At 36.8% G+C, this 27,197-nt stretch overlaps 1 protein-coding gene across 1 annotated transcript in view; it reads left to right on the top strand.

Annotated features, from left to right (window-relative positions):
• Window positions 1-27,197, top strand: part of dner (delta/notch like EGF repeat containing) — a 63,078-nt gene that overhangs the window by 8,934 nt on the left and 26,947 nt on the right. The window contains exons 2-3 of the mRNA XM_015372692.1: window positions 20,107-20,454; window positions 22,737-22,834. Of these exons, the coding sequence (XP_015228178.1) occupies window positions 20,107-20,454; window positions 22,737-22,834 (446 nt within the window). The remainder of the gene's footprint in view (window positions 1-20,106; window positions 20,455-22,736; window positions 22,835-27,197) is intronic.

The raw sequence follows: 27,197 nt of genomic DNA, 5'->3' as shown, positions 1-27,197 counted from the left end.
AGGCAAATAGTAGGCTGCAGGACGACACCGCTGAATTCAAACTCACCTCAAAGAGCTTAGACACTAACTGGAAATTATACTAATGACTTAGAGAACACAGAAGGACATAAATCAAAATTTAACTGAAAACACTGAGTGAAAACTAGAGCCAAAAATCCAGAGCAGCTGCATAGAATAAAACACAATTGTTAACAACTGTGTTTCTGCTAATTTAATAATTATTTAATTAAGCTAGGATATCCAGAAAATCCTGACCTTGACTTTTTATAGGCTTCTGTTTTGTGTACATTATTTGTTATTGTAAGGTTGTTTCTTGCTCTTTTTAAAGAAATCTTTTATTTCGACATGCTCCTCAGTAGCTGCCTGAATTTTGGCCAAGAAGTCCAGAATGCAGACACTTTGATCAAAGCATTTCTTTTGCTACAATGGCCTATACAAAGTCCAGACTAAGACGAGTAAAACTAGATTGAAATAATGTTTTCCGAAACCGTTTACTCGAGCTAATTGAGATGAGGCGAATTTGTGTAATTAGGCTTATCGTCTGTATTTTCAGTAAAAGGTGATTGAATAGAGTAGACAAGCAGACTGAATACTAAGACACATTACACTTCTCAGATTTTTATTGCTAGAATAAAATATAATGCTGAAAAACAACTACACAACCCAAGCTTTTTCATGTAGTTAATTTTCCACCATGCTTTAAGGTAATTCTTAAAGTATAGTGAAAGCTGGCATTTGCTTAAGAGCAGAGAAAACTGAGAAAATGTGTGATGAAAATGTAGGAGAATATGAAGATGTTCTTTCTTCAGTCTCTGCACAAAAAAAGCTCCTAAGCAGTTATTAAAGTTGCAGAAATCATAAAGGAAATGGAAATCCACATGGAGCAGATGGTTTGATAAATACAGTAATATTAGGGCTATGTTTATAACTCCCGCCGATGGCTTTGGTTTAGATTTTACCTCCCTCAGCTGCTTGCCTGCTTTGAGCTGTTATCACCAAGCTTTCACTGTTGGTCATGTTAATGTGTCTCGGTGTTACGAGGCGGACTTCGTTTCCTTTGAACAGGAAAGCTTTTGGCCAAACTCGCCTGTCATCTCCATTTCACACATCATCCAGGCCTTTGATCAGGGGAAAGTGAAAGGCAGATGAGAAGCTAATGCTGGTTAGGCAGCATCTGCTTATCTTGACGGCTACTTTTAGGATGTTCAGCAGAATTTAAAACAAAGCCAAATCTATCTGCTCCTTTTTAGGTTTTATATATAATCTATGATTTAAAACCAGACTTCTGACTTCTTCTATGACAATCTTTTATTTTTCATACCACCCTGGTTGAGTTCCTTTGTGGTTCAGCGTACGATGAATGCTGGAGGGCTCGCCTTGACAAATATTCTGCTTGTCACTGATTTAATCCCCAATGCAATCCTTATTTATGAGTATAAACTTAAAAGAAAAGGAAAACATTCATGAAAAAAAGTGATTTTTTTCTTGGCTATTAAAGAATCAGAAAAAGGCTTATTTCATTGCTTGTAGCGTCAATTATAAATAGTAGCTCTGGGAGAAATGGTGACAGGCTACAGTCGACCCAGAGGCAAGATAACGAATAAAAATAAGCAAAAGGAAAAAGCCTGTATAACACAGATGAAGGAGAAACAAAGTGAACAAAACAGGTGAATTGCAGAAAAGAGGCAGTTTGTTTTCCAATAAGAAGAAAACCAGCATGAGACTTTTTTTGAGAAATAAAGTATGAAGTTAGAGGATAACATAAGACCCAAAGGACCTGGACAAATATATGTATATATATATATATATATATATATATATATATATATATATATATATATATATATATATATATATAGTATATCTCCTTTACCAGAACCAGCTTTTTAACTTGAAATTCCAAAAACAATGCTGCTATCATGTTTTTTTTGGTGCTTTCCAAACATGAATCAGCTGCTGCTTCCAGATCTGCAGCTTTTTATTTCTTGGACTGTGGGCGTAAGCCGAAATTTCCTCTCGTACCTCGGACTCTTTCCATTTCTTTTAGTCAATGAGAACTTGGTTTACATCTATTTGTTTTATTTATCTGTGGGTTATTTACACTATCTTGACTGTTTTCTGCTCTATTACATCTTTAATACATGAGCAAGATGGGTCATTATTAAATTTACGATGCAAAAAATGAGGCATCACTTCTGATGCTTCATCTTCCTGCAGCGCAGTATGCTGACTGCTGTCTGTGGGAGGTGTGGGTGGATGTTTGCTTACATGCGTGTTTGAATTTAAGTGCTTCAGCATTCAACAAACAAGAAAGGCTGTCTATAGAAAACAGGGTTTGAGATCAGAGGCGCCATCTGATCCACTCAGAATAAAAAAAATTTAAAAAAGAAACAAACACAAGAACAGTAAGTAAACAGCTCATGGCAACTGTCAGCTGAGGATGGGGAGAGTTTGACAGATATGTCACTCACTTTTGGTTTGGCTTGGGCGAAACAGACGGAAAACAGCATCTTTCCTCCAGAGAACCCCGTCTGAGATGAACACGGAGTCAAGGAGTAGAAATAATTTGACAAAGAGGTGTGTCAGTCAACTTCCTTCTGACCTAAGGTTTTTTTTTTCAGAAGCGTAATTATAAGTAGGTATCTTTATAATAGAAAAAAGTACTGAATTCTGGTAACAAGTCCTCCACTTCTCCCTGAAAGACAAAAACTCGATAACAGATGCAAAATCGTCCTCGTCTTCCCGGATAGCCTGAACTGGTGAGGCAGCTTTATTTGCCGGTATGCTGCCTAATGGAGGCCAGCTGGGATGAAGGCCAACATGCTGCGATATTTCTATGTACTCATGTGCATTGTAAACATCATGTCTCAGCAGCACACAATGAATACCAGATTAATCCGAAGAAATCATGCAGACAAACACAGCATGGAGGGCGTCCACCTATTGAGTGTCTCACACTGATATAACCTTGTATTAACTTGAAAGGGTTTCATGCTCAATGAATTTTTTTTTTAACCCAAAAAGGGCAGGAGAGCCAGAATAAGTTTAGAGAGATGTATTTTAGGATAACGTCTGATGACTTTGCTGATTTTGTATTTTTAAAAAGACAGCTGAAATATCTGCAATACAGAAATTTTAAATGCTACCTTTCTTTCTTAAGTTTTAGCCTGTTTATGTTTTTATTTCCACTTCTACTGCAAGCTTCTAAATATCTTTGCTTGGAATAACTCTAAATTGGATCTGTACCCCCCCTTTATTGTGTGATTATCAGTTCATATTTATGCTAAAACACTCTGTGAAATAAAATAAAATCTCTTTTGGTAATTTATGGCTCAGAAGCTTATAGGATTGTAAATTGCCGAGCTAGCTGATCAAATAATTACCAGCTGTTCTGTTTAACATGCTTTCTCCAAATTCCACCTCTTAAATTAGTTTTTAGTAGATAATGCATAAAGTCAAAAGTCACAATGTTCTTAATCGGACAGAGTGGGGCCTGAAGAAGATTTCCCAACAAGAACGCATTAAGAAAATGTAAAAAAGACAAGTTTTTTTAATTAAATAGAACATGCAAATGCAGCTGAAAGCTGAAATTTAATGTGAACTTATCAAGGTAATTTAGATGCTCTCACCAAAGCTGGTTTTTAATGTCTTTCCTTGGCTAAATTTAGAAGAGATTTTCCTTTGAAAAGCAAAGCTATGACTGCTTCTCCTCAAATAACCATAAAAATATCTCCAGAGTTTGGTTTCCGGTGGTTTTAAATTCAAACTGAACTCTCAATGTGTCCTTTTTTCTAATAAAGAATTTTTTACATGCATCATTGGAATTTTTGGATTCCAGATATTTTGCATTTGATTAGTTGTACCCAAATAGAGGAAATATTTTGACCACCACTTTTGCTGTTTTTTGTTTTTTTTGCATTGGAATAAGTTTCTATCCAACAAATACAGATTTTATAATTTATTTGCACAAAATACTGGAGCACAGAAAAACAGTTTGCTGTTTATGTCTGAATTTCGATCAGCATTTCCTGGTTGATCTCATATTTAGAGACAGATTTTATTTGTCATTTTTGTATACACAAATTTACAGTTCTAACAATTTTTTTTCTAAGTGCTGATTATCCAGTGAGAAGTGCTGTGAGTTCAGCCTTTGTTTGGGTAAAGAGGGGTAAAGCTCTCTGCTGTGATAGATCAGTCTCATCTAAAGTGTGTCTCCCACTGACTCACCCACCCTACAGTTCATGCGACATCATTGATATCTGCTTAGACTTTAATAATGAAGGTTGAGTAATCATCTTTATGATAGGAACGCAGTTTTGGAAATCCTTTTATTTTTATTTTAGCTCAGATAATATCCTCCTGCCCATTAGCTGCTTCCAGTCCACTTCTCGACCAAATCCAGCTTTATATAAGGAGGAAGAGAAAAAAAAACCTCTCATAGGTGCTGTCATCTTTGAGTTTCCTTCCTGCCTCTCATCTCTTCATTTATCGTCAGATGCACCAAAACGATTCCTTCCTCTCCAATGACTGGGCTGCTGGGAGAACAGCGATGATGCACGTCTGGGCTGGCCTCCTACCATGAGGCCAAGCTTTTACCACTCTGGTTTCTCTGTAACTCACTGAGGGTTTCTATGGCAACAGAGCCTCGATTAAAGGAGCACAAAAGATCCACAGGTGGTGAAGACGTAACACCATCGAACATGTTCAAGCTCCTTTTTTTTTTTCCATCCCTGCTGTTATGTTAAAGTCCTGAAAGCAACTGCTGATAATTCAGGTTAAAAGCATCACAAAAAGATCAAAACGATCCCAATAGACTCATCCTCTCTTGGTGCCACTTTGAGCTCTGCATCCATTTTTACCCCGACTTGAAAGAAAAGGAGGTTTAGTTATTTAAACACACGCTGCATACCTGTTTAAAACAAAAAAAGACATGAAACGAAAATCAGAACAAGAACTGCCTGAAGGCTCTGGCTGTTTGATTCGGCTTTCCAAATGGAACGGTTTAATCATGTGAGCGGTAGGTGTCACTTTTTTTTAATACCCTATGCTTTGTGTATGTAGGTCAGGGTGAGCAGTGAATTTGTACATCGCAGCATGAAATGACATCCATCTGGAGCAGCCGTTGGCCCAGAGAGAAGCTGTTTTATGTTGTCTTACATTGTGTCCTCTAAAAAACTGGACACCAGTCAACATATCTGAAAAGCTCATATCATGACATACCTAATACCTTCTAACCTCGGTCCTATCACAGTCAGTAGCTGCTATTTTTGCCAATGGTTAATGATGAAACAGTCTGTCATATTAACAGGCTGCCTAAAAGGCAGGAGGTGGGTTTCTATTCGCATGCATGTCATGTGTGCTGCAAAGCGGAGATGGAATCTGGTCTGGCAGGAAGGAACAGGTAGCAGAATGAGAAAATGCTGGGAAAGCAGCTGATAATGCACAGTTCAAAAATAAAATTTTTCACCAGTTAGAGTGGAGCTGGCTGAGGCATGGCAGGTTTACCTACAGCACCATTCATAGGCAAGATTAGGAAAAAACGAATGAGCAGAGAAACCCCAAGGTTCACAGAACAGGACAGAAAAGATTAAATTAAAGTAAAAATAGAGGTAAAAATAGTAGAATTGATAAAGCAAACTTTGACCTTTGTGACAAAACTGAAATAAGCTGGAAATATAATTCATGCACACATAGATCTTGAGGACTATTTTGTTTTAGTGTTGTTTGAAATGTATGCTGGGATTAAAAAACAATTCAACTTCTGTACATACCGGTAATTATTAACAAAGAAACCAGAATCCTCATTTAAACAGCATTTGTTTAATTTATTTGATGGAATAAGATGATGGATGGATGGTTATAATCCTGAGTTATAACATTTGCTGCACAGGACAGAGCCTTTATCAGGATATGTTACATTATAAACAAGACAAGAGGAAATAGTTTTAGAAAAAAACCCAATGCATCATTCATAGATTACGTCACATAAGATAACCCATTAATTTAAGACATTCAGGATTATGAAAGGCAATAGCTCTGTTTATTTATCGTCACTAAGCCCCAAAATTTGACTTCTCTGTGGTTCAACTGGTTGTTAGAGGAATTTTAAGTTGGAGGACATTTTGACCTTATTCTATGTGCAGCTCTGTGTTCATGGGCAGAATCGTAAGTAAGAACTTCCCATGGATGAGAAGCAATTGCACACATGGATTATATCAGGATACTTTCCAGGATGATTTATCTATTTTTCTTTTTCTGGGCCAAAGGATTTCCATATGTCCCCAATGATTAGGTATACCGTTCAAAAAATATATTTTGCACCAGACTGCTGGTAATACTTACATTTAGGTTTTTGTTTTTCTTCAAATTTAAGCACATTTTGGTGGTAAACAAGCTCTGTTCTGGTTGCATGACATCCCACTCACCCCATTATGTGAACGGAAAGGAAACTCATCGATTCTAATGTCCTACTGTTGGTGTCAAGTATCCAAGTTCGACCATCTGGGGGTTTTCCTGCTGCTGTATTTGGAGGACATTGATCAAAAGGACCCCATACTAGAGCTGCAAATACAACACTGCTAAGGCGTTGTGTAATACAACAGATCCATGGGCTTTAGCCATACATGGTTTATTCAAAACTGGTCACACAAGCTTAAATCATCTTGGATGGACCCTTGATCAGCTCTATGAAGGTTAAGGATATGTGAAATTTACACAAATAAACTAACGTAGGAGCAAAATTTAATGTGTTTTGCACATCCGTATGACACCACCAATGTCTTTTAATTTTTTTATGCAAAATGCAAATAATCCACCTTGGATTCTCTCTGCATGGATTTAGGATGTTTTTGCATTCTCTCTGGGTATCCGAACTTGCTCCCACATTCAAAAACATGATTGTTAGATGTACTGCTCTCTTTAGGTCGCCCTTTGGGTTTGAGTAGGTGTTTGCATGTTTTATGTCCAATTAGTCTCTGTGTTGCTCTGTGATGGACAGGCTGCTTGTCCAGGGCATTTCCTCCCTTTCCCATTGATTACTGGATAGGCTCCAGCACCTCTGCTAACTAGCAAGTATGAGGAGGTTCGGACAAGGAAAGGTTTGAGTTATGTATTGTTTCCTTATGTACAGAAATGACCAAAACTTATTACAGTGGAAAAATTTGAAAATAATAACAGCTGGTAAAGACTTTGGTGAAAGATTTGACTTCAACTGCTCTGATATCTCTGCACTACGTGGCCCATAAAACTCAGAGAAACCCCTAATCTCAGTCCAGGATAACATATTTTACTCTGCCATAGTATCCGATTGAAAAATGTTCTAGTTTTGCTCCACATAGAAATAATGAATCCTCAGACAAACACAGAGCTAATATTGAAGTCTATTCTGACGAAAAGAAGCTGTGAATTGGTTCCACTTGAGGGTGGATCTTTCATGTAGGCTGGAAGCCCAGTGTAATGTAGAAAAAAGCTCCATGCATGTGGGAAATGCAGTCCAGGACCAAAAGACTTTATCTATTGGAGCATCTGCTGCATGAGGAACTTGAGATGATTTTACCAGAAATCTTTAGAACTCTTGATCCATTTTATTCCCTGCAGGATCAAATACGAAGGCTCTATCCCTCTGAGTCCCTCCACAGCCTATAAACAGAGCCTTGCAGCACCACTGCCACTTAGTATTCCCGGTTCCCCTCATAGCCCTCTCAGACTCATTTTGTTGCATTAATCCTCATCACTCACTCTATCTGTTTTGGCAGAAGGCAAAGTTGAGCAGTGAATAACTTTCGAGGGGTGATGTCAGTTTATTATGGCAGCTTATTGAATGTGATTTACATAGAGAACCTGGTGGATCATCCTGCTGTCAGTTGCTTTCTGATTGACAGATGTGCAGAGGAGATATCAACGATGCTTATGTAGGGGAAAAAAATAAAAGGTTCGTTTTGATGTAAAATATATACTTTGGATTAAAATTCATGAGCGTGGAGGACGGTTTTACCTCATTAGCTTGTCTCCCTTCCATCTTTACTCAACTGCTGCTTTTGCATTTGCTTATGCATCAAGGCAAGATTGAATTTTATCAAGGTGCTTGACCGCGTTCGTGTGGACCTCATGATTTTAAAAAGGCGAGCTGCTCTTTGAAGCCATGGGGCCAGAAAACCATGGGGAAGTTAGTGAGACAGGGAGGGATGGCGGACACTTTGATGTGCAGAAATAGATAACATTAAAGACGGAGAGGAGAGAAAAAATAACCCTAGCCTCAGCATCATCTGCAGTTATTGATGGTGAAACAGCCTGGATGAAAAAGGGAATGTTACAGACCAGGAATATTTATCACACAGCTATTCAGACAGGTTTTTGTTGTCAGAGCTTTTTTTTAATCTTTACATAGTGACATGTATCTACATAAACAAATAATTATGCAATATATCTTATATATTTATTTATTTCCATAGCAGTTTCCTGAGAAAATTTTTTTTCATAGCCTCTCATCTTCAGCTTTCTCTGCTGCTGCAGCATCTTTATTTCCCCCCTTTGCATCCTCAGCTCTCTTTCCTCTACGTCTACCCCAATCCTTCATTTCCTTAGACATTTATAGGCTCTTCTATCTTCCTCATCCTCATTTTTAGATAGCTAGAAACTAGATCTATTCTCTGTTTTGCTCTATGTCATGTACCATACACAGACCTCACTGCATATCATATACTGATCTAATCTGCAAATTAGGAACTTGATTTTACTGTTGAAGTGATTTCAAGAACAATATAGTGTCAGTAATTAAATTAATTAAAGTCAGTGATCCAGATTTTATAATCTCACACTAAGTGAGAGAAGAAAGTTAAAATCCACAATCTATGCTGTAATCAGCTGTAATAACCAGTAATAATCAGCAATAAACACTGAGGTATTCCTAATGTGATGTGCACTAACATGTCTTTGGTGGGTTTTGACTTTTCTGCACTAACAAACCCATTACTTTTAGAGTTTAAAGAGTTTTAGGTTGCTCCAAAACTCATGGCGTTCATGTGGTGATGTCCCAGAGAAGAGACTTTAAAATATTTCTGTTTGTCTCAGAAATCATGAATAGTTTAGCACCAAGATACATAACAGATTTGTTGTCATTATACAGTATCAGCCATCCAGACTTAGTTTATTCTCTCCAGAGCTAGAACCAAACTTGAAAAAGCAGCTTTTAGTTCTTATGCTCCACTAATCTGGAATAAAATCCCAGAAAACTGTAAAAGTGTTAAAATCATAAATTGCTTTAAAGCTACAGTGTGTAATTTCCATTAACATCTAATGGTCAGAATGCAGACTGCAGCAACATGATCCTCTCCCCCTGCTCTTCTCCCCCTCCAACAATAGTCTGCTATGGTACAAAAGGCTCCTGCAACGTCTGCATCACCTTTCTTGATGATTTTATTAGTTTGTGTAGGATATTTAACATACTTATGCATATTATAATTCTGTCATTAAATTCATCTAATTATTACATACTTTAGCTTTAAGAAAAAATAAAAACAGATTTGTTTTGAATGCTGGATGGTGGTGCAGTTTGTGGTTCTGTTGCTTTGCAGCAATCGATTCCCGGCCAGGGGTCTTTCTGCATGGAGTTTGTATGTTCTCCCTGTGCATGCTGAGTTCTCTCTGGATACTCCGGCTTCCTCCCACAATCCAAAAGGCATGACGGTTAAAGTTAAATGGCTTCTCTGAATTATCCTTAGGTGTGTCTATAATGGTGTGCATGCATGGTTGTATGTTTCTGTTTGTCTCTGAGTTGCCCTTGGATAGACTGGTGACCTATCAAGGGCTTATCCCGCCTCTCGCCCATAAACTGCTGAAGCTAGGCACTGGCCTCATCGTGACCCTGTCTGAATAAGTGGGAGAAGATGGATGGGTTGATGTTTGGAATGGCCTTAGTTAAGCTTTTAAGTCAGCTTTTCTATTTTTTTTTCTTCTAATCCTGGTGAGGATTCTCAAACATCCAGGTTATAGTCACTCCCAAAAAGTAAAAAAAAACAACAACAACTGGACTTTGTTTTCCAACTTTGAAGACATTTCGCTTCCCATCCAGAAAGCTTTCTCAAATCAAAATGTCTGGAGTAGTGTTGAATTGAAGGCTTATGAAATTGCCCAAACAAAAGCCTTGTTGTGGCTTAGAAAATATGCAAATTGAACAGAAAAAACAGGTCCAGAGTTTAGTAATGGAGAGCTGTTGAGGTTGTTATTGGCCTGCAAAACCGGATACTGGCCTATGCCTCTGAAAAGGTAGTCGCTAGGGTCATTGTTGGCCTGGTTGACCAGGGGAAATATCTTTGTCACCTGCATGGCGATGATGATTCAGATGATAGCAGGAAGGAATCAAATCTATCAACTCTACTTTAGGTTTTTGAGAGCTGGAACCTGAGACCGCCCCCTCTGTTTAAGGTTGTTTTTTCTCTCTTAACATAAATGGCTTTCTTCACACTCCTTTCAAACCAACTGTGAAAAGACTGGTGATGAGCAGCACTTTGAATAGTCATGCTACCATGAAATGTACTATAGAAATAAACTTGCCTTAAAACAAAACCAAAAACAGAGAAAACATTTTGAAAAGCTGCACTCTTTGGTGGACGTTATGCTACAAGTTAAAGAGATCAGGGATGTTTTTGTCTCTGCTATGTGTCAGTTCTTTGTTTGTGATGCTCTGGTTGCTTTACTGAGCGTTTCTCTGAGGTTTAGTGTTTCATCCATAACTTAAAGGCTCTCTAATTAAGCATTAATGACTTTATTGATTAGTTTAATCATTTAAGCATCATTATGAGTTTGATCATTTTCGAAGCATCAGACCTAATTAGGCTAGTGCTTTCTTGATCTCCTACATCTACAGGTAACAGAGCACTTTATCTTTAACCCCAAGACAAGAGGATATAGATATTTCATACATATGAAATTACTTTATTACTTAAATATGTGATCATAAATCAGGGTGAGGGTGTCGGGGGGTGATCATTGCTGCTTAGTTGCTGTATTGACAGATCCTGTATTCAAGGCTTAGAAATAAATTTTTTTTAACACAGTAACATAGTGTGTGTATTTATTTATTCCACATTTAGGCTCTTTTTATTGAACACTTTCCTATATTCTAGACAACAATCTGCCTTAGTAGTGCTCAAGAATAGTCACAATGTAGAGGGATTTCAGTTTTTAGGGATCAGACTAGAAATATGCTGTGATGGTTAGAAAGATGATAGTATTATAGTATACATTTTGGACACAGCAACCTGCAAGCAGGTATTGAAAATACTTGTCTTTTAGCCAATATTTAAAAATCAGATTTTTATTGTTTGCATAGAATGTTCTAACCTTGAATGTGATGTTTCTCTTTTGCTGTAGATAAGTAATCATAACTTAAAGAAAGGCTTAAAATCAACAGTCTGTGTGTAAATATTCTATATCATGTGTTTTATTAAGATAGTTACGGAAATTAATGAACGTTTTAATAATATTAAATATTTATTCTAGACTAATGCAAACCCAAGACAAATCAAAAAGGGTAAAAATATTGTTTTAAAATGTAAGAAAATACTGTTCTTCCGCTAGAGTTAAAGTGAGCTGGGTTTGAACCCTAGTTGCTTCAGGAAGGGAATCTAGCATAAAAGCTTTGCTGAGTCATGATCTGCTGCAGCAACCCTTGAACATTGGAGCAGCCAAACAGATGGAAAAACTATCATCAGATGTGACAATAGTGAAAAGATAAAACAGATACTTGGACCTGTTAAAAATAGTCTTGCCACTAAAGAACATATGTAAATTGTCTTGTAAATAGGGCTGCAATTAACGATTATTTAGCAAATTGGATTATTTTTATAATTAATCGATTATTAATCGGATACCAAAATGTTCTTTAAAGAATGAAATTAAACGAGGTGAAACTAAAATATTTCGACTTGAGGAGCATATTGACAGCCGAAAAAGATTTTTTTAAATGCAATTTTTTTTTTTCCAATTTTGGCATAACTGCTGCTCATGGGTCGCTGTGTCAGCTAAAGGCATGTTTTAGAGGATCTATACTCCAGTTAACGGTTAATTGATTACTAAATTAGTTGACGATTATTTCAATAACCAATTAATCACAATAAATTTAAATGTTTCAGCCCAACTTGCATAGAATGAAAATCTAAAGGCTGCATCATGACATGAGAAATCCAATGTGAACATTAATCCAGACTGTAATCATAAAAAAAAAAACATTTAAAAACATTAAACAAATCAATTATTTAATTTCTCCAGGTGTGACTCCTTTGTTTGTAGCTCCGGTTCAGTTATGATATCAGAGGAAAATTTCCGAGCCCACTGTGGGTCTTAGAAAGAGAAATTTCAGTTTTCTTCACAGCTTTTCTGTCTTATTTGATCTGCAACACATTTTTTTTAAACATATCCGTATGTTTAGGCTCAGCGAGGCATGAGCTCAAACAACAGGCGTTTGCTTTACATTTTCACAGATTATTTAATTACACGCTGGCAACAGCGTTCAATGCTTTGGCGTGAGGATCTTCTTACCCTGCAGATTATCATGTCAAATCCAAGGGATCAAACTTCATGAGAAACAACAGGAGGGAGAACCTAGAAAATTACAAGGACTCTTTTAAAGAATGATTCCCAAGCATTATTTTGTCACCCATCATGAATTAAATATTCTGTTTTAGCTGAATTGCTGCTGCTCATTATGCACCGCACATATGAGATGAGAATCACTGCTGGCTATATGAAAGTTTAATATGGTTCATTCATCTAATTGCTGTGTGATTGATTATATAATTACTCTATATTTGTTCCCTGGTTGTTATACTCACACCGTGGAGGTTGTAATTCCCTGAATGTGTGCAGTGTTATTCCCTGTCGTCATTCAGTGTGTCATTAAGCGTGTGTTTGTTGGATACATAACTCTGGCTGGTTGTATTTTCTCTTCTGCATCATGTTTCCTGATATTTGCTCTGCTCCTCTGAGATCACACAATGCACAGCAGTGCTCCAGTTTCTGCTGTCTGAGTTCAACAAACAGCAACTGCCTAAAAAGCCCCCCCTCCAAAAAAAAAGTAAAAAAAACACTCATCCAGTCTAAAAAGGAAGACGGATCTAGATCAGACCCATCAATATTTAACACTTCTCATCAGTAAAACATGAATGGCAGACAGATCAAATCTCAGATGTGAATTGAAACACCTGAAAACAGATTCTATATAACAAATATCAGGCTGTAATAAAAAAAAATTGACGACTAACAACTATTAAAGCCTTTAAGATCCTAAATTTAGTTGCTGATCTCTTGTGTCTACCTGATAGAAAACTGAAAAAGGTTTGATGCTGCCTCATTTTTTTAACCTTACAAGTTCATTGCATATCTTTAAGTCTTGTACACATCTTTCATTTGACTTCATGTAATTAGCTTAATGATTTGGTCATTAGAGCAGCCCCCTGCTGCCTTATCTTCTTCAAATGAGACAAGCTTTATGCAGCAAAATGGCAACAAAACTGGTGAAATACAGCAGTCATGATTACTCCCAAAGGCTGCAGGGTTTGAGGCTGAGGAACCTACTAGTGATTGGCTAAATGAAAACGTTGAAGCATTGAAATTTATTTTGAGAAATTATACCAATGGGACATTTAGAAAATGATTTATTTGCTTCCGTAAATTTCTCTTCTGTAAAGACATCAGACATTTATTTTATCTTAACGTAGAATGGATTGGATAAAGTCAGGTGTGGACCAATGTGTTCTTCTTCAAATAACTGATAACATATTTTCTATGTATTATTGTTTTTATCACAAATTAATACAGAATTAAAGTGATAAAATATTTTGGGGACGTCACAGTACAACTTTTATTTATTGCTTTTTTCTGATTTGATCAGGACTGAACATAAAGAATCAAATTAGATAAAATTTTCTTTATATTTAATTATTTTGTGACTGTAATGCAACACTTTCACCACAAGGTGGCGGAAATAAAGATCTGCCTTTAAATGCAGCCCAGATACTGGTTTAGTTTTTACTTGTAATGAGTTACTGTTCTTGTTTTGATTGGGAAATAATCATCAAACAGTCTGCAATTATTCAATGTTGTTTTTTATATAAAGAAAAAAAAACAAGAAAACACAAGAAGTTATAAACTGCTTAATTTCTGTTCAGTCTGCTGCCTGATAAAAATGCTTCTCCTAGTTTGCTTACCTCACTTTTAGGATAACTTTTTAACAGTGGTACTCCTTAAAATGTCCCACCTAATTACAAGAAGTATTTCCACAGAGCTAAATTTATTTATCTTTAAAGCAAGCTAAAGGTTAATGACCTTTCTTTCAGCGCTTCATTTCTCTGTGGTCCTAGAAAAACCTGCTTTTGGCTCAGAGCACCACACAATCTTCAATTTACATAATATATAGGGGTGAAATAGGAAAAACAGAAATGATTTGCTCAAATAATCAACATGATTTTCTTTGCCCCGTCACCATAGTTACTACATATTTTCATGACACGCCTCCTGAACAGTACAAGAAAACAAAACAGCTCGTTGGTCTTTTTAGTTGCAGTCACTTTTATCTCACAGACATCTTTTCTGCAGCAGATGTTTTCTGTATTTTATTCTCTGTTCATATTTATGCTCTAACATGTAAAATAGATTTTATTAGTCATGCAGAAACTTCCAAGTTTATTGAAAAAAAAGGCATTTTGCAGTTTAGAAATTATTTGTGATCTGCTACTGAAAGCTTGGAAATAAGACATGATGGTCCTAGTTTCAGATGTACAATATCAAGCTTAATGTTGCTAATAAAAGACAGGAAAAGAACGAAGAGGACTTGGTCCATGAAAACAAAGATGCACGAGACAGAATACATAGCGACAAACATTGTTCTCTATTTTTTTATATGAACATCTTTACCATTTATCAGAGGATGTCAAATTGTAAAGGTTTATCTTGGATTTTAACCCAGAGCCCAGCAAAATTTAGACTTTTCATTACAATCAAACCTTCTCATACAGTCTTGTTAAAGAGTTATCCTCAGATTGAGGCAACTATCTGTGAACATCTGTGCTGAGCAGAAGCTGGAACACAGCAGCTGCATTTAGCCTCTCTAAATATGGTCTAATTAAATCACAGTGTGAAGAATAGCTGTATAAAAAATGAGTACAAGTAAAAATACATTTCACCGCCAGGAAACATCTCTGTGTGTCTACTAAATCTAAAGGAGCAAGAGCTCAACCCTCTTTAAAAAGAACCCATCTAGTCTGTAAGTGAAAAGTGTTGCTGTTTTCCTCTTCATGGTTGTATTGATTCCTCCTCCTCTGGGGCCACCATCTCAAATTAGAAAGTGGATCACATCACCTGGCGAAGCCATTAATTTGGCCTTAGAGGATCTCTTTGTTGTGTTTGTTGGTGCGTAGAGGGATATAGATAAAGTGGTTATTATCCGCCCCTCAGAGGAAATTGATCCATATGTTTTGCCGAAGCCTGGAGCATACTAACCAACAACAACGAAATAAAGACACAGACACGGCTAAATGCAGGAATATTAATAACAGCATAAAATGCATAGGTCAACAAAAAAGGTGGTTTCTATATATTTAGTAGTACTTTACACCTATTGCTTCAAGATGTTGTTAAATATACAGTAAGCCCAAAATTATTCATACCCCCAGAGATGTCAAGTAACAAAGTACAATGCTTACTTTGTTACCTTCCTTAAGTACAAATTTTACATTTTAAAAATTGACTCATTAATTTTGTTTCTGTCATGATTGGTTTAAGGTATCTGACCCACATGCAGAGAACCACTCAGAGACCAAGGGAAAAGGTTAACAGGTTTATTAAGTGTAGCTGAATAACAGAGGTTGGATCTGGAACTCAGTGGACTGGTGAACCAGAACTGGAAAGTCTGAAGGGGAGATCACTGTGATCAGTTCAGGGACCGTAGGAATTTTGACTGAGGCTTTTATAATGCAGGAAAGGGACTCACGTTTGAGGGGGCTCTTGTCAATCCTTGAATCCAGTCTGTGTGGGATTAATCTAGAGAAGAGGGGACTCGTAGGAGAGCGGACAGGTAGACATTCATTGGACCCAAAGGAGTAATGGAACAGACTGTCACTTCGTTTTCCGATGGGGACTTGAACGGATCATGTGAAGGTTTTCCCCTGCTCAGTGTGTACTCAATAAATCATTCCAGGGGGAGAAGGTCCAGGTCTCCAGTTTCACAGGAAGGTTTCCTGCCGAAGAGCAAAGACAAAAAAAAACAACATAAGACTCAGAGAAACAAAGCTTAGGTTAGACTCTGCTAATCTCAGCTTGGCTAGAGTACCCAAAACTGGCAAACACTCTGGGGTCGAGGTAGTGACAGCCTGCTGCTCAAATACTCCTCAGTGATGATCCAACGAGCCACAGGTGTGCAGGGAGGGCCAACGAGGACAGGGAACCACCTGGTGTTGGAGAGAGGGAAACACAAAAACATCCCACACAAAACTGGATTCCTAACAGTTTCTTTGTTTCCAGCTAATTTTTATTAGGTGCTGTTGGTATTTAAAAAAACTAAAAATCATCAAAATAATTTGTTTCATCTGGAAAATTAATTTCCCTTGGTCGGACTCAGTACTGCACCAACTTGTTGTTCACAACATACCAAAACTGATAGGTTTTTCAAGATGAACCAAAGTTAAATTTGACACTGTTGCCATTAGTTATAAAACTAAGAAAATTAAGTATAAGGAAGTTATCATCCAGAGTTGTAGAAAAATGTTCCTTTAATAGCGAGTGCAGTATAAGGTTTAAATCGTGCCCTGCATTCATTTTACTTTAATACTTTAAGTAGTTTTAACATTGGTACTTTTACACTTTTACTTGTTTAAAAAGCTTAAGTTTATACTGTAAATTCAACGAAAGTGTTTTAACAGTAGGATTTATACTTCTATTTGAGTAATAAACATTAATACTTATTACACCTCTGCATACCCCTTGATATAGATGCAAGTTGACTAACTAAAAGGTGAAATAGATGTGTCATCATCTTATATTAAATTGTGCCATAGATTTGAGCAAAAATAAATGATGAGGATGAAGGGATCTGTAGCAAAATGTCCTACATTATTCCAAAGTCTCCCTGCTGTTTTAAACCATCCTGATTACCCTGGTAAAATGGGGACAGTTGCTTGTCATCGTGTCAATAGATGAAAAAAGCAGCAGCTCTCAGCATCTGGCTTGTGGCTGCCTCAGGCTTGGTAAGACCCAGTGGTTGAAGCCTAATTGGTCAATCTAAGAAAGCCTTGAAGTCTGAGTGTTTGCATGCATGTTTGTTTGTCTGTGTGTTGCCCATTGATAGACCAGTGGTGTTTTCAACGTAGACCTTTGCCAGTTCTACGTTGGCTCTTGGCTCCTGGCAGATACTTTTAGCTTGTCTCTTCTGGAGAAACTCTTGTGCTGTTTTCTTCTACCAGTCCCACCAGCTCATTAAAAAGCAAAGTCTTTCAACCTTGAGCTTGTTTAAGAAACTTTCCTGGAATATTTTGAAATCTAAGAGTGCATTTTTAAACCAACCTGCTCAACGATGCCAACTCACCTCCGTGAACCTAAAGATAATTTCTTTAGTCTTTTCCCTCACATGAGATGGATTTTGCAGAGATCTTTTTAAAGTGGCCATTAATGGAGTTTGCTGCTTATATATGTATAGATGCTGCAGTATAAAATTCAAGACCTTATTCTATTCTACCTGGTGTTGGACTGTATGTTTTTTGTTGTTGGAGCTCGGTTTAGAGACCAATCTGGAGTGACACAAGAAAAAGGTCATGAGTCAGACTCACTGTACCAAAAAGAGGACAGTGTTGTCGTCCTTTAAAGGTTGATCAATTCAGACTGCGAGCGGAGAAAAGAGCATAGAACTGTACAAGCAAGAGGGTGGACTGTCAAAGCATTCAAAAGTTTGTCAGAGGGGCAAACAGTGGAAGCTTCACAGACAGATTAGCACTAATGAGCTGTGACTTTGGCTGTGGAGAGAACAGACTGTTCACGAGTCTTTGTTGCTCTGCCACTCACTGTTTCTCTCACTAGCGTGCATTCACAAGCTGACATCTGTACGCAGCAAGGGAGATTCACTGGGAGTATCATTACAAAGCCTGTGTTCTCCCCCTCCAGACTCTAAGCTGTTGTTTTTCTTCTTGGTTATTAGAACTGCATCATTGCAATCTTCTACAACAATTCATGCATCAATTAATAAAAAGCAGCAATTTACATATAGTCTAAATCTAACAAGTAAGGTATACAAGAGACAGCAGCGTTGAGCAGTGAGTTTTGTCACCTCTTGTTTTCAGTGAAAGTAGCAGAAGGTTTTCTCTAAATGTGATCAATTATTTATGGGGGAAACCAGCATGAAGGAGGCTGTCAGGGAGCATTTTTCTCAATGCTTCGTCGTGGATGAAATTTCCTTTCAGAAGAAAGTACAAGTCTGTAGATAAAGGAATGGCCAGTGAGAGATTTTCAGGGTATGATAACATATGTGTAAGTAAAAAGTTAACAATTTCATAAGATCAAGGTATTTACACAGTAAACAAAACAAAATAAGGATATAAAATTACCTTAACAATTTCATCTAAAAAATAACAACGTAGATTATTTTTATAGAATAAATGCATTGACTTTTTTTAGTTATCATAATTGTTTAAAATTGAGAAAAATATAATAGACACCAATTTTTTTTATGGTATTTCAGTGATGTTTAGTGAGCCTAATATGAACTATTATGGTGTTGCTGTTGAAGTAATGTAACTGGCTTAAAAAGCCATTCACAGAAGCAGATATGAAAGTTTTAAAAGGTGATTGACTCGCATTAAAGACAAAGAATTTAAGACAAATATTGTTAGAGAGGAATAGCTTGGAGACCTGTAACTCTGGCACCCTTTGGAGGGATTTATAAGCTCTGTGTCAAACCCAGTCTACCTCATCAATAGCATCAAATATCCTATATTTTAATGATTGTAAAGTAAAGAATAAATAGAAGAAGTAATTTAAAAGATCAACTTTTTCTCAGTAGTCAGATTAGACTCAGCTTATTTCTCCACAGACTTGATTACTTGATCACCCTCATACAATGTATTAGGTAACAATTGATTGCTTGTAGATTGTGGATTGCCTCCACTTAATCAAGCTTTATTTGTCCACAGACTACAAATATTTTTCCTGCACAAACATTTAATTGGCCCGAAAAAGTGCCCTAAAGTGAATTTTGCTCGTGCAGTGCATAAAGGGAGAGAGGAAATGCTGACTGTTGCTGCAGTCAGATGCTTTCACAGAGTTAATGTTGATTTAATTAAATCAGCTGATGTCAGCAAAAAGGTTTCAAAAAAGGAGTTATAGAAAGTAAAAACTCCATTAAAAGAAACCATTATCTTTTCTGATCAGAATTAAATTTGCGGCCAAGTGGAGACCGTCCTCCTCTTTCCTCTAGTTTTAATATCCTGGATCAAAACATCCTTTCAGCCCAGACACATTGTTTGGTGCACAATATTGTGTTAAAAAAATCTATCTGTATCTTAAACCCTAAGGTAGCCAGACTGGGATTTGTTGATGTGTCGTCCTTTTATAATAAATGCACTTTGAAAAACTTTCTTCGATTTCTACACTAAAGAATTGTTTGATTAGGTGGAAAGTTTTAACTAAATTAATCAGCTATTCTTGTCAGTATCCAAAAACAGCAGCTATAAACAATGACTTAAATTCAGACACAGGTAACAATTATAAACAACATAAAAAATAAAATAAAAATATTTAAAATAAGATACAAAACATCAAGTCAGTCTTGATTAGTATGGTGTGCATAAAGCCTGCAAAGAGAGGCAACAGTATAAGTAGCTACACACAGTGCTACAGCTTTAGACGTTACCATCATTGACACATCTGAAAGAAACACCAGACTGTTTCTTAATGTTTTCTGCCATCCTGGTATAAACCTGTCAACCAGGAGCTGATGTCGAGCTGTAAACAGCAGTGATGAACCCAGCGAGATAATTATGTTTGCCTCTTGTTTCCTCCTCTGACTTTGACACCACTGTGTTCTCTGTTATGTGTTTTTGTTGTTTATTCTCTCCATTATCTCAGTTTTTCACGGACCCATGTGCCAGCAGCCCTTGTCTCCATGGAAACTGCAGCCGGAGCGAAGGCGGGGAGGAGGGTGAGCCGGCCTACTCCTGCGAGTGCACAGAAGGCTACGAAGGAGAGAGGTGCGATCAGATCTTGTTGGACCTGCCGCCCGGCGCCGACTGGGGCCCCGCCACCCCCTCTGCTCCTGAGCTGGCCACGCCGGTAACCTCCACAACAACGGCCACAACGTCGCACCAGAAACCAACCACCATCCCAGTCACCACCACAGAGGCACCCCCCACCCTGCAGCCGTGGCAGCCCAAACCTGGGCAGAGGCTGCTGGTGGTGCAATGGGAAGCTGACAGAGTGAGAAATACAAGATTAAAACCTTAGTTCCAGTAGATTTACTGTATCTACGTAAAACAATCAAACGATCACAGCACTAAGTAGAAAATGAACTGTAACCTAAACCAGCCATTCTCAACCTTGGGGTCCCGACCCCAATTGGGGTCGTGAGACGATTCCTAGGGGTTGCCAAATCATTTTGAAAAAAATACAAAAACAGCTAAATTATTGTAGCTTCCAACCGGACATTAGAGGATTCATTGATTTTATACAGGCTTTTTACAAACATGTCCACTAAGGTCACAGCATTCTGTGAAAGCTGGAGTTGAAGGCTGCAGGAAGTATTGAAATGTTCCAGGAGCTTGAGGGCTTTATGAAGTTATAACATAATTAGTCAAACTATGAAAGGAATTATTGCTTCTCCCCTGAGGAGCCTATTTGAAAGTTTTTATAACTACTTCCCCAATAATGACTTGTCAGAAAAGAACGACTTTATAGGCCTTTCACCACCTTCATCAGGCGTCACCTGTCATCAGAGCTGCAGGATGCCCTGCTTGATCTCTTCGCTGACCTTATATTACAGATGCTAATTCTCTGCATGCGCGTTAGAAGATTTCTGGTTGTCAGTAGCAACAGAGTACACAACACTGTTGAAAGCTGCAATTGATCGACAGTTTCCATTTCCCTTCGCATATTTGTCAGAAAAAACCTTTTCTGCACTAAAATACATAAAAAAAATAAAAATAAATAAAATACAGATCAAAACTCCTCAGACTTAAGAGTGATGGTCGTTTCTAACATTCTAACAAGCCAAGAAGCAACTGTTCAAACCAGCAGGCGCAGCCATCACGTTAAATAGTTGCAGAAAAACAATACTGCTTTTGACCAGGAAGATATTTTTCAGGTTTAAGCTATCGGGAACATAGACATTTAAAATTAAACATGGACAGTTTTCTAGTTATTAACGTTTAGCACAAAATTTTTGGTTACTTGTTAACATTTCAGCTGCAAAATGATGGGATGTAGCGACCATTGTTGGTCTGTTTGGAAAGTTAGCCTCTTGATGCTGCTTTATGTTTTCAAAAAAAATCCCAGTGTGTTTCAAAATAAGATGATAATGAGTCTAATACCTGATATGAGTTCATAAGTGCTTGTCTGATTATTTAAATCCTACACATAAGTGTATTGATCCAGCATCGGGGGCCATAGACAGCAGTGCACGTTAAATTGGGGGTCGTGACCCAATAAGGTTGAGAACCAATGCACTAAACCAGTGGTCTCCAACCCTGGTCCTCAAAATCTACTGTCCTACAGATTTTACTGTAGATGCATCCCTGCTTCAACACAGCTGAATCAAATGAATGGCTTGAAAAGGTAATCAATCATATGATTGAGACCACTGCACTAAACTATAATTTCTGCATAAACTGGATATATGATTTTTACATTTGGAGGAACTTGATCCCGTTCCTCTTTGCAGAATTGTTCTAATTTGGTCAGTTTACAGACAATCTGCAGAATCTTAATAGGATTTAAGCATCAGACTTTGACTAGGACACACTCTTAAAAGTGCACCTTAGATGATTGTCCTGCTGCATAAAATAGTGAACTGATCTTAAGTCAAGAAATTGTTTGCAGGACATTGTTTGGATTATTTGGTAGAGGGCAGAATTCATGGATTCAAGTCAAGTCAAGTCAAGTCAGCTTTTATTGTCACTTTTTTCATATGTACAAGACATACAAGGGAAATAAAATTATGTTTACTCTCATTCATCAATTATGGGAAGTCATTCAGATCCTAAAGCAGAAAAGAGGCCCCAGACCAGCAATCCACTACCAACATTTCCTTTTCTAAAAGTTTGAGTTTTTACCAAATCCAACAGTATTTAAACTTTTTGAAAAGTTCATTTGTGCTATAAGTCCACAGAGTACTTTTAAAGTCCAGGGATTCTGTGTGGATTTTGGCTGCATTATTTGCTACTGATCGAAAGGTCTGTAAAAGTATGGAATTATATTTAAAATTTGTCCAAGTCAAAATAAGTATTAAAAAACAACACTGTTTTACTGATTCTATTATATAGATAAGCATTTAATAACCAAAAGATTTTATACTGGTGTAATCATACCAGAATTTTTTATGTAGATGATTCATAGTTTTTTTAAACCTCATTTAAAAAAATGAAAAATTAATTTTCAACATGTTTTTACTTCTAGATGCTCTTAAATCAATGCAACAAGCTGTGTCTTAAATACTGATAGCATTAACTCTACCTTGTTTTGTGTGTTGGGGGTTTGTGCTTCAGGTCACTGAGGGTCTGCACTGTGTGAGTCCTGAGCTCTGTGAGCTGACATCAGGAACACTGACTCTGTCTCTGGAGGTGCCGGAAGAAACAGCTGTGAAGTAAGATTAATATCATGAAGCTTTTAAACTGACAAAGCAAGAAAATCCATCTTCTTTCGCTTTAGAGTTTTTATCAGCTGCAGTTTAAACTTCAGTCTGGAGATGACCATCTAATAAATCTGCTGCTATGGATCCCAATAAGCTTTTTTTTTTTTTTTCCAAGGACTGACTGCCATTGCTTTTAAAAAGTGCTGCATCCAGTTGCTTAAAAAAGAAGTCTTTGGCTGGCACTATGTGATCTTTAGTGCCAGCTCAGCTGCAACCCTGGGAAAGGTGGTTCTGTGCATAATTATCCCACAGAAGAAATAAAAATAGCAACTTCTGGAGGAAACATTTTTCATCTTGATCTTTTCACTAATATCCTTTCATTAGAAATTCTGTGACCCAACATTTGTCATTTTAGTGCAGCTGTGCTTAATTCATTAAAGACTATGGTTGTCCTAAAAAAGTCTAACTGCTACCCAGTAATCAAAGGGTCAATGAATTATGCAGGAGGAGTGATCAAGGTGATTTCCTGGATGTCCTTGATGTTCCTTATTATACATGGGAGGCACGTCACAGGTCCTAGAAAAAAAGGCTGCAAGTTAACCTCCACTGCTTAGTTTTTTTTTTTTTTTTTTTTTTTTTTGCATTATAATTACAAGAAGAAAAATCGTTATCACAGAAGAAAGTATTTGTCAAAGGCCTCAAGTACTGGTTTCTTCTGTTGTTGGTTTGTTTTTCATACTAAAATGCTTAAAATACTCAAATTAAAATACAAAGAAAACCAGAGTAAATATGAAATACAGTTTCCAAATGTTTATTTTAATCATTATTAGAAAAAAACCACCCATAGCAACCGGGTACTATGTGAAAAAAATAACTCTTAGCTGAGAATAAAGCCATTTTTTTTTTTTAATATAGAACAATATATTCTGCCTGTTTCATCACTTTCTCCTTTCAGATATAGAAATCTTCTTCTATTTCTGATTGTCTTTTTTCCGCAGAACCCTTTCAGCTGAATCACTGTAGAGGTAATAATAATTACAGCCCTTATCAGCTGTAAACACTCATTAGAGCCAATGCACAACATGGAGGCTAAGAGGATAATCACACATTGTTTTAGTTGTTTTGGTTAATATGGAAAAGATGAATTCAGTGTAGGAAGGAGGTTAGAGAGGCTCTTAACGTCGTTTATTCGGAGCAGCTTCACTTGAGCTGTTGAGCATCTTTTTTACAACTGCAGCTGACAGATTACGTTTTTCTCCCCTGTCTGGCTCTCATGAGGGCTTTCTGTGAGAAGATCCAGCTTATTTCAGCTTTCCTCTCATCTTTTCTCTCCTTTCAACAAGCTTCTGGTTTAGTGCAGTATTTGGTATGATATGCGGCCTCTTCCTCACATTGGGTAGTCCGTTTTCAGAATACTAACCTCAGAGTTTCTCTACTTCTGCAACAAAACTCTAGTTTCATTTAGAGGTTTTAAGTTGTTAAGCATTTTTTAAATAATGAGTCTGCAGACCTCTGTTGAAAGGCCAGTCTTCAAAGCGTAAACAAAAAGGTTTATCACAGTGGCATTTTAATGTTTTAAACTGATTTTACCTTCATACAGTTGTAGATGTAGGCTTCATTTTGTTCAGGTATCCAACACAGAAAAACAATTTATTGAATTAAACCAAAATATAAATGAAACAATATCCATGATACACTACAACAGCAGGAGCTTAAGTTGCAACCTTCCAGAGGTCAAACATTGATTTAAACCGCTAGATTATCCATTTACTGTAATAGCAATTTCAGAAACTTGTTTAAATAAGGAACAAACTGATCGGGTACAGAATAAAGGTATGATAGTTGCTTCATAGTCAGGCAACAAAGGGAGGGGGAGTTGCTCTGTATGTTGACAAAAGGTACAGATGTCGTGTAGTTGGCAACATGTAATTTGTTATGGGTAATATGATAGAGTGTGTTGCTATAGAAATTGATATGAAGAACTCGAAAAAACTTGGCAGTAAGTTGTATTTATAGAAAACCTGGTTCCTGTATTGCTACTATTAGAAAGAAACTATCTGTTTTAGTTCATCTAGACCATAAAAAGCTCAGTTTTATTTGCGGGGATTCGAACATCGATTTGTTAAATCCACAGGAGCACAATGCAACTACAAAATACATCAACCCAATTTGCTGGGCAGGTTTATGTCCTACAATTACAGCCAAAGCAAAATGACAACCTATAGTGCAACTCTCACTGAAAACATATTAACCATGATTATTGATGGGAAAATAGTGAGTGGGCTAATCAGCAATATTAGTGACCTCCTTCAGATGTTTGCAATCATCCACAGCTGCACAAATACAATCAATAAGAAAGGCCACAAAGCTATTCTCATAATAAGACAAATAACAGAAAAAAACAAACAATTAATAGGTTAAAAGAAGAAATCTGTTTTGGTGGAAAACACAGATGAGGCCTCTTTATCTATCCTATTACGTTTGGGAAACATTGCCCACTAGTGAAAAAGTTACTATACAAATTCATATAAATGAGCCATGAGTAACCAAAGGAATCCTGAATGCATACAGGAGGAAAAATATACTATACTGTACAACAATTATTTAAGTACAAGAACTGTGAAGGCTGAATATAGATCCAAAAAAAGAAGATTAGATGATCAGAAACAGTAAAAAACAGTATAATATTGTAGTTATATAAGGGAGTTTTGGCCTAGTGGTTAGAGCAGTGCACTTGTGCTCTGAGAAGGTTGCAAGTACTCAGTTCAATTAGTAAATATCCCCATTGTGGGACAATAAACAGATTTAGATATTTTTTTAAAAAGAATTAAAAATACATGGAATATATTTAACAATATGATTTAGAAAATTTATGGAAACAAAGACTAAATTGAAAAATAATGGAGAGACCATTCATCTGAAATTTGCTGCAGATGAATCAATAAATACTTTGTGAATGTTGTCCTTGTATTGTAAACACTGGAAACTATCAGACTGTAGGGGGTAAGTGAATAGATATTAAAGAAACTATATCCATAAAAGATGAGATAAAGACTATAGGTACTGTTAAAAAAAAATTAAAAGTGAAACTACTGTTGACCATGAATTAATAATGAGGAAATGACAAAGGTAGGAATTAGAGGAATAGCATACAAATAAATTATTTAATGGACTGAAAACAATAAATTAAACTAGATTTCAAATACAAACTATTATCCGTGGGGTCCCCCAGGGGTCAGTGTTGAACCCTTTTTTGTTTATTTTTGTACAGGGAAAAAAAAAATTTGACTTGGGAAAACCTAAGTTCTCTATTGTTAGCTGATGACACAACAGTATTTTGTTGTGGAGAAAATCTGCAACAACTCATGGTTACTGTGTAAAGAGAACTTTCAGTGTTGAATTTTGTGGGACAATCAAGGGATTTCGGGGGAAATTCAGTTTCTGCTACAAAAATGTGAATTAGAAAATATATTATTAGTCTTATTTTAGTAATCTAGAAATAGAACAACAGAGAGGAGTGCTTTTAATAAATGTAATAACGGCCTGCCGTAGTCCACTTCATATAAACTTACACATTAACTCGAGCAACAATCTTCTCCTTTGCCACCTTCCTCTCCTTTGTAGCTGTAGCGCTGTTTGTCTGTCTTTAAAACACATTTTCCTTTTTTATTTAATTTTTTTGCATTCCTGCATTTAAATCTCTAGTTACAGTGGGGTGAAATAGGCACTTCCTGTTGCCTGTTGTCATGGTGACTCATTGAATCGACGCTCAACTGATAATGGCTTTTCATACTTGTGTGAAACTCTGAGTGAACCAAGTTAAAATTGATTGAACTAATTGATAGCAGCCGTTGTGAAACCCAATATTCAGAGTTCCCGACTTTTGGCTGGATCGATTTAGAGTTGCAGATTTGAATCTGAATTTTTTACCCCTGCTTCATTAAACGGACCACTAGCCTGATTAAACATTTTGTGCTATTTCTTTACACTTCCCTACTTGAAGTATAGGAAAGTACTTATAAAACAAATGCAGAATCTAAATCCTACAGAAACGAGCAATAAGAAAAGCATTAACTCCTGATTACAGACAACCAACAAACCAACTCTACATTAAACTGGAAGTACTTAGGTAATGTAATTCATCAAATAGTACCTCAAAGTACCCAGGATGTGTTTCAGGTGAGGGGAAGTACATTTGCCCTGCGAGGCACATTTATGCTTCAAATGCCAATGGTAAGAACAAATGCAAAGCATGACTGTCTATCAACAAAGGGGGTTCAAATATGGATTAACTGTAGGGATAAAATGAAAACTGGTAATAAAAAGGATATCAGTGAAAATTATTTGGTGATACAGCAGAAAATGCTAAATTTGA

This window comes from Cyprinodon variegatus, unplaced genomic scaffold, assembly GCF_000732505.1.
Source record: "Cyprinodon variegatus isolate N-32 unplaced genomic scaffold, C_variegatus-1.0 Scaffold75, whole genome shotgun sequence".
Lineage (NCBI taxonomy): Eukaryota > Metazoa > Chordata > Actinopteri > Cyprinodontiformes > Cyprinodontidae > Cyprinodon > Cyprinodon variegatus.
This window is presented reverse-complemented; position numbering and strand designations above follow the sequence as displayed.